The following is a 7445-nucleotide window of genomic DNA, read 5'->3' as shown; positions in this document are numbered from 1 at the left end:
ACACCAAATGCTGGGGAGGATTTGGAGCAGCAGGAACTCCCATTCATTGCTGGTGGGAATACAAGATGGTACAGCTACATTGGAACAGCTTGGCAGGTTCTTATAAAAGTAAACAAACTCTTACCGTATGATCCAGAAACCATATGGGTATTTACCCAAAGAAGTTGAAAACTTGTGTCCGCACAGAAACCTACACATGGATGTTTATAGCAGCTTTACTTAGAACTGCCAAACTATAGATGCAAACAAGAGGTCCTTACGTCGGTCAATAAATACACTTTGGTATGTGTAGGAAATGGAGTGTCGCCCAGTGCAAAAAAGAAATGAGTTATCAAGCAAGGAATAGACATGAAGAACCTTCGATGCAATTACAAACTGAGTGATTCTGAAAAGGCAACATACGGTATTATTTCAACTATGTGACGTTCTGTGAAGGCAAAATGATGGAGACGCTAAGAAGATGAGTGTTTGCAGGCGCTGTGGGGAGAGGAATGAATAGGCGCTGTACAGCACAGGGTGGTTAGTGACGTGAAATAGTCTGCATGATACCCCAGTGATGAGGGCATGTCATACACGTTTGCCAAAACCCAGGGAATGTGCAACAGCAAGAGTGAACCCCAAGGGAAACTCTAATTTCTAGGTGACAACGTAGGTCCATCAATTCTGACACATGGACGACTCTGGTGGGTTGCTGATAAGGAGGCAGGCTATGTAGGTGTGGGGGCGGGAAGTAAATGGGAAATCCCTGTACCTTCTCTTTGTTATTCTGTGCACCTAAAGGTGCTATAAAAATAAAGGCTTTAAAATAACATGAGGACACCCGAAGGGATGACTGCTGTCTGTGGGGAGCTGACTCCTCTGTTGCGGGATGGCGGGGGCAGCAGGGAGTGGGGGAGGGGCTGTGGGCTGCATAGACGCAGATGGCAGGACCGGTAGGAGGAAAGATCTCCCGCTTCTGAGCGGTTTCGTGCCTACAGCTGGGGCAGGGCCCCGGACACACATGCCTCAGCCCTGGGGCTCTACCGGGACAGCAAGAAAGATGGGTCAGTTGAGGCATTTCCCTCCTGAGACTCTGCTAATACCCACCTGACATCAAACCTGGGTGAGGACTGGCCTGTGCAAAACACGTCACTTAAACAGAACGTAAGGAAGACACGGACAATAAGGTGGCGGTACCAGAGCCATTCACACGTGGTTATAGCAGGTGCACTTTTACACCTTAAGTATGTATACCGTCTGCACGTACATACGAACCCTCGTAAAATATAAACATGCATCCAGATACACGCGTTAGTGCATACACAGGTGGTGCGTGGATGTACGCGTACATAAGCACACACAGCCTACACACGTGTCATAGATACACGCACAGTAGGTGCAGATGAGAAACGTACTTCTTACTATGCATGAGAATTAACAAGTGAAAGTCACGGCTCTGGAACAGGTACTATTACCTAGTCATCAACGCAAGGGATCCGCAACTCCCCTGCCACTGCTCAGCCTCTTCAGGAAAAGGTAAGTCTTTCAAACAGACCGTCTCTGAAGTCAGGTTGGTGGTCGAGGAGGCCCCGAGGGAAGGTGTGTTGCTCTCTACCCCTTCACGGTCACCAGGAGGCAGGTCCCCTCCAGCATCTTTGCGGGGACTGCAGCCTTTGTGTGCGAGGATGGGTGAGGACCCTCCTGGATGAGGACAGAGAGATCCAACCACCCCACAACAGAGGGTCCCTAAGAATGCAAACCGGCCCCGCGTGGGAATCCTGGGGGCCCCCGGATGGGGCTGTCAGGCTGAACAGTCCCCGGCCCCCACCTCCTCAGTGAACTCGGGGAGTCAGAGGCTAGGTCTGAGAGACGCAGTCTCAGGAGGGCAGAGGGTGGCTCCCAGATCCTGTCAGGAGTCAAGGTGAGGACACAGGAGACTGAGGACCCCAGGGAATCCACCTCCGGCACCCCTAGCTGCCCCCGACAGCCCTGGCAGACTCCAGGGCACTGGGTCCGGATGTCACGTGCACTGATGCCCCACCCTTGGGAGGTGAGAGAGGTGAGGGCCTGGGTGAGGGAGGCCGGCTTCAGGTCTGCACAGGGAAGGAGCCCAGTGCTGCCAGGAGTCAAGGTAGAACCGTGTGAGGGGACGCGGGGGCGGGGGCAGGCATCCAGGACGGTTTTGCGGTCTCCCCTGGGAGACTCCAGGCAGGGTTGCGAGGATCAGATCCCCACCCCCTCATCCCCACTTCCCTCTCGGGGGTCCTGGCTGTGGAGGGTCGGAGTACAATGGGATCATAATCTGTTGGGCAGAGGGAGAGGCCCAGGCCCAGGCCCAGCCTCGAGCCCAGGTGAGGAGCAGAGGGAGGGCTGCGGGATCCCCGGGGAATCCATCTCAGCCCCTGGCGTCCACAGTCCTGGGAAGCCCTGGGCCTGGTGGCCTCATGTGAGTCCACAGACTCCTCTGGGGGTCTCAGGGCAGTGAGGGCCTTGGTGTGAGGGTGTGGGCTCGGGTCAACAAGGGGGCGTCCCAGGACCCGGCCAGGGCTGAAGCTGAGGACGCTGAGGGAGGACAGAAGGGGCCCCAAAGATCCCCGGCCCTGCTGTCAGCCCTGGGAGGGCCAGGGTGGGATGAGCACTCGTGGGGTCCTGACTTCCTGACATCCGGGTCTCGGAGGGACTGGGGTCCTGGGATGAGGGGCGGGGCCTCGGGGGTTCCAAGGGGTGGCTACATGCCGCCTGAGTCAAGGTGAGGACCCCGAGGGAGAACGCAGGGATCCTGCACCCCGGGACAGTGTTGGACCTTGGAGGCCACAGGGCAGGGTGACCACCGGCGGCATTTCCTGACACCCGGGTCTCCGAGGGACTGGGGTCCTGGGGTGAGGGACGGGGCCTCGGGTGGCCAGAGGCTAGACGACATGGCGCCTAAGTGACGACCCTGAGGGAGAACTGAGGGGTCCCCGAACCCGGAAAAGAGGCCATCCCACAGACAGGGAACCTTGCTAGCAGCTGTCCGGAGGCCCGAGGGCAGGACAGGCCCACGTGTTGTGCCCTGACTGCGGCACCCTGGCCTCAGAGAGACCGGGGACTTAGTGTGAGATGGCGGGGAACGCTCAGATCTGCAGAGGAGAGAATCCCACGTTCCACTGGGAGTGAAGGTGAAGAACGCGAGCGAGCAGTGAGGGACCCTGGACCCCAAAACACAGTCGGTCCTGGGAGGTCATGGGGCGGGATCACGTCAGGCAGCATTTCCTGACATCCGGGTCTCAGAGGGACTGGGGTCCTGGGATGAGGGGCGGGGCTTCGGGGGTTCCAAGGGGAGGCTACATGCCGCCTGAGTGAAAGTGAGGACCCCGAGGGAGAACGGAGGATTCCTGCACCCCGGGACAGTGTTGGGCCTTGGAGACCTTGGGGCAGGGTGAGCACCGGCTGCATTTCCTGCCATCCGGGTCTCAGAGGGGCTGGGGTCTTGGGGTGAGGGGCGGGGCTTCGGGTTGCCAGAAGGTAGACCACATGCTGCCTGAGTCAAAGTGAGGACCCTGAGTGAGGAAGGAAGGGCCCCGGAACCCAGAAAAGAGACCATCCACAGACAGGGAACCTTGCTATCAGCTGCCCAGAGGCCCGAGGGCAGGACAGGCCCACGTGTTGTGTCGTGACTGCGGCTCCCTGGTCTCAGAGAGACCGGGGACTTTGTGTGAGGTGGCGGGGAACCCTCAGATCTGCAGAAGAGAGAATCCCAGGTCCCACTGGGAGTGAAGGTGACGACTGCGAGCGAGCAGTGAAGGACCCTGGACCCCAAAACACAGTCGGTCCTGGGAGGTCATAGGGCGGGATCACGTCAGGCAGCATTTCCTGACATCCGGGTCTCCGAGGGACTGGGGTCCAGGGATGAGGGGCGGGGCCTCGGGTGGGCAGAGGGGAGATGACATGCCGCCTGAGTGACGACGCTGAGGGAGAACTGAGGGGACCCGGGACCCAGAAGATAGGCCACGCCACAGAAAGGCGCCCTTGCTATCAGCTGTCCGGAGGCCCGAGGGGAGGTCAGGCCCACGAGGTTTGTCCTGACTTCCGCATCAGGGTCTCAGAGAGACTGGGGACGTAGTGAAAGGGAGGCGGGGATCTCAGGTCTGCGGAGGCGAGAATCTCAGAGCCGCCTGGGAGTGAGGGTGACGACCGCGACTTAGCATTCAGGGACCCTGGACCCCAGAACAGAGCCAGTCCTGGGAGACCACGGGGCGGGATGACCTCACGCAGCAGTTCGTGAAATGCGGGTCTCGGAGGGACTGGCGTCTTGATATGACGGGCGGGGCCTCAGGCGGGCTGAGGGGGGAATCTCAGCTCCTGCCAAGACTCAAGGTGAGGACCCCGAGGGAGGAGTGAGGGGACCATAAACCCCAGAACAGAGGGGACGCAACCGATCCTGCCCCTGCTGTCAGCCCTGGGAGGCCCCCAGGCGGGATGAGCACACGTGGTGTGTCTTGACTTCCGCATCCAGGGCTCAGAGAGACCGGGGACTTATTATAAGGAGGGGCACTCAGGTGGTTGGAGAGCAGAATCCCAGGTCCCGCTTGGAGTCACGGTGAGGACCCTGAGCTAGCGGGGACAGGACCTCCCACCCTAGAAGACTGGGAACCTGCCAGAGCCCAGGCCTCCTGCCAACACGCGGGTCCAGGGCTGTGCCACAGTGTAGACCCGAGGTCTCCCCTCCTTTCTCTCCCAGGGGCTCCAGACACCGGGAGGTGAAGGCCTCGGTGTGAGACACGTGTCCTCGGGTCACAGAGCACAGGAGGCCGGCAGTGCCAGCTGAGGTGTGGGCCCTGAGTGTGTACCCGGGGGCTCCCAGAACAGAGGGGAACCCACAAGGCCAACGTCCACTCCACACACCCCCTGTTGCCCCCAGAACCTCGGCTGTGCCGGCTGCACCCTGAGGAGTTGCCTCACTTCCCCCGACAGGTTCACAGACGACCGTCCACCAGCAGGAGAGCCCCTGTGAGGCCGAGGGCACCCCTGGAGAGGAGACCAGTAAGTGGCCTTTGTCAGAGCCCCCCAGGGTGGGTTTCTCAGCCCAGCCTGCTGACACACCCTCTCTCCCCCAGGCCCGTGGGTCCCCATTTGTCACCCCTTCCCTCGCTCCTCTCGGCTGCCCGACACCACTCATCGTGCCTCCCGTTGAGATGAGTGAGCTCCGCAAGGCTGCGGAAGACCTTCAGGACCCGAGAGACTCCCGGGGCCTGATGGATGTTCAGCAGATGGAGGCTGAGCGGGAGGGGGGCGCATCCCCCTGGTCCTCCTCCTCCTCAGTCTCCTCTTCCTACTCTGCCTGTGCCGTGTCCCTGCTCCATGATGCAGCGCCTTCGATGGTGACTGACCTGGTGGGTTTCCTGCTCCTCAAGTATCACCGGAAGCAGCCGACCACCAGGGCAGAAATGCTGAGTATCTTCCTCAGAGAATACCAGGACCACTTCCCTGCGGTCTTCAGCCAGGCCTCTGAGTACATGCAGCTGGTCTTTGGGGTGGATGTGAAGGAGGTGGATCCCGGGGGCCACTGGTATGTCCTGGTCCCCACCCTGGGCCTCACCTGTGATGGGATGCTGGGCGATGGGCAGAGCATGCCCAAGAACGGCCTCCTGGTGATGCTCCTTTGCATGATCCACCTGGAGGGAGAGCGCCTCCCTGAGGAGGAGGTGTGGGGAGCACTGAGCAAGCTGGGGCTGCGTGCTGGGAGGGAGCACTTCATCTACGGGGAGCCCAGGGAGCTCATCACCAAAGTGTGGGTGCAGGAGGGGTACCTGGAGTACCGGCAGGTGGCCAACAGCGATCCCGCTCGCTTCGAGTTCCTGTGGGGCCCCCGGGCCCACGCGGAGATCAGCAACTTGCAAGTCCTGGAGCATTTACACAGGGCCAGTAGACGGGGTCCCAGTTCCTTCCCATCCCTGTCAGATGAGGCTGCTAGTGATGAGGAAGAGGAGGCCTGAGCCAGACTTGCAGCCGGGCTCCTCCAGGCCCCTGTCCAGCAGCTTCTCCTGCCGGGCAGGAAGGGAGTCCATCCTTCACCCTGTGTTTGGAGAGCGAGCAGTCAGCCTTCTAAGGAGTGAGGCCCCAGGCCAGGTGGAGTATAGTCTTTGTTGGTTAGTATTCCTTACGATTACAAAGAAATTTGTCTCTGTTTTATCAGAAATCTTTTAAGTGCTGATCCTCTTAATAGAAGGAATAAATGTTGTCAGTGTCTCTGTCAGTGACGTCTATCTCTCGTGTATTTTTGCGGATCCATTCAAGTCTAAGAGTTTTCCTATTTTGTAAAGCAACATGATTAACCTTCCAGATTAGTTTGCATTCCTGGACGAGGTAACGTGGTATCTGGATGAAGTTTCCCTGGAAATATGAAAGGAGTTATCGATGGAATTGACGTGGGTCAGTCAATGGAGAAATACATGTAAAAAATATATTGTTTGACCTAATTTTTTCATTCACCTCTGTCATTCTATAAAACAAACAAAACAAAACCAAAAAAACCCATATACATGGACATATCTATCTATCTATCTCTTGGATTTTCTTGGCTAGTAAAGAGAGGAGAAATGTAGTGTGAATCAGTAGGATCCCTGCTCAACATTTCATTTATTCCGCAGATGTTCGCTGAGCCTCTGCTCTCTGGAGGGCTCGGGGTTAGCAGCGGGGACAGTCGGAAAAGCAGGACAGCCCACACCTAGGATAGTCTAGGAGCCGCAGTCACGTCGGGACGTTGGTGAAATGTCTCCTAAGTCCCACAGGGCAAATAAAAATAGGGCGAGGGGTTGGGGGTGCGGGAAAGAGCACCCAAGTGTAAGTGCCCAGCGCCAGGGCAGTTCGGGGCTTTGGGAAGCTGGGGGGACGGGGGTCCTTCTGTGGGAGGTGATGGTAATGAAGCTGGGTGGTGGCGGCAGGCAGACGTGCAGACGGCACTTGTTAGTGGTGAGAGGAACGTGTCAGGTGGGAGGTTGCTCTGAGCAGTCCCTCTGGGATCGTGGATACATCTCCTGGGCGAGAGGGGAAGATGCACTTTGTTCAGGGATGCTTAGAGACCTGGTTATCCTGCCTGAGCTGCTAGGACACTCAGAATGCTCCAGCTGCAGGGAGGAGTGGCGTTTGATGTGGCTCACAGTGTACTCCGTCCTGGCATATATAGTTGAAGAGGTTTGGTAAGCGCCCCAAACGCGGGGTAGGATACACTGGGGTGTGTTCTTGGAAACGGTCTGCTGGACACTTACACTGATGGCGCAGCTCCCCTCGATGGTCAGACTCCAAAGCCATAGGTGCGGAATGGTCCTGGAAATCGCAGGGAGGCAATGGCCGCCGAGGCTGAATACAAAACAGCTCAGAATCCTCCTTGGAGATGAAAGATGGTTCTTGGTGGGTATTCTAGCCTGATTTGTAAAGAGAAACTAGTTAACCATCCTTCCTCTGTGTCTAGTCTGCTGCCTGCCGCA

General features: G+C 57.9%; 1 protein-coding gene across 1 annotated transcript; it reads left to right on the top strand.

The window, feature by feature from the left end:
* The first annotated feature begins 4140 nt into the window (after nt 1-4140).
* On the top strand, nt 4141-6214 carry LOC140691865 (melanoma-associated antigen 8-like). The gene is made up of 3 exons (XM_072956161.1): nt 4141-4335; nt 4933-5001; nt 5076-6214. Exons 1-3 carry the CDS (start codon nt 4276-4278, stop codon nt 5952-5954), a joined length of 1008 nt encoding a protein of 335 aa, XP_072812262.1. The 5' UTR covers nt 4141-4275; the 3' UTR covers nt 5955-6214.
* Nucleotides 6215-7445: the final 1231 nt, after the last annotated feature.

The sequence above is a fragment of the Vicugna pacos genome, chromosome X, assembly GCF_048564905.1.
Source record: "Vicugna pacos chromosome X, VicPac4, whole genome shotgun sequence".
Classification (NCBI taxonomy): domain Eukaryota; kingdom Metazoa; phylum Chordata; class Mammalia; order Artiodactyla; family Camelidae; genus Vicugna; species Vicugna pacos.
Note: the sequence above shows the minus strand (reverse complement) of the source record. Positions and strands in the feature narration are given on the sequence as shown.

Bases quoted from the DNA above. Each gene is read 5' to 3' on its own strand.
- LOC140691865 (XM_072956161.1), top strand. From the start codon at position 4,276: ATGACGGGCGGGGCCTCAGGCGGGCTGAGGGGGGAATCTCAGCTCCTG. The intron at 4,336-4,932 runs GTGAGGACCCCG...TTCCCCCGACAG, and splicing joins AGCTCCTGCCAAGACTCAAG to GTTCACAGACGACCGTCCAC. The intron at 5,002-5,075 runs GTAAGTGGCCTT...TCTCTCCCCCAG, and splicing joins CACCCCTGGAGAGGAGACCA to GCCCGTGGGTCCCCATTTGT.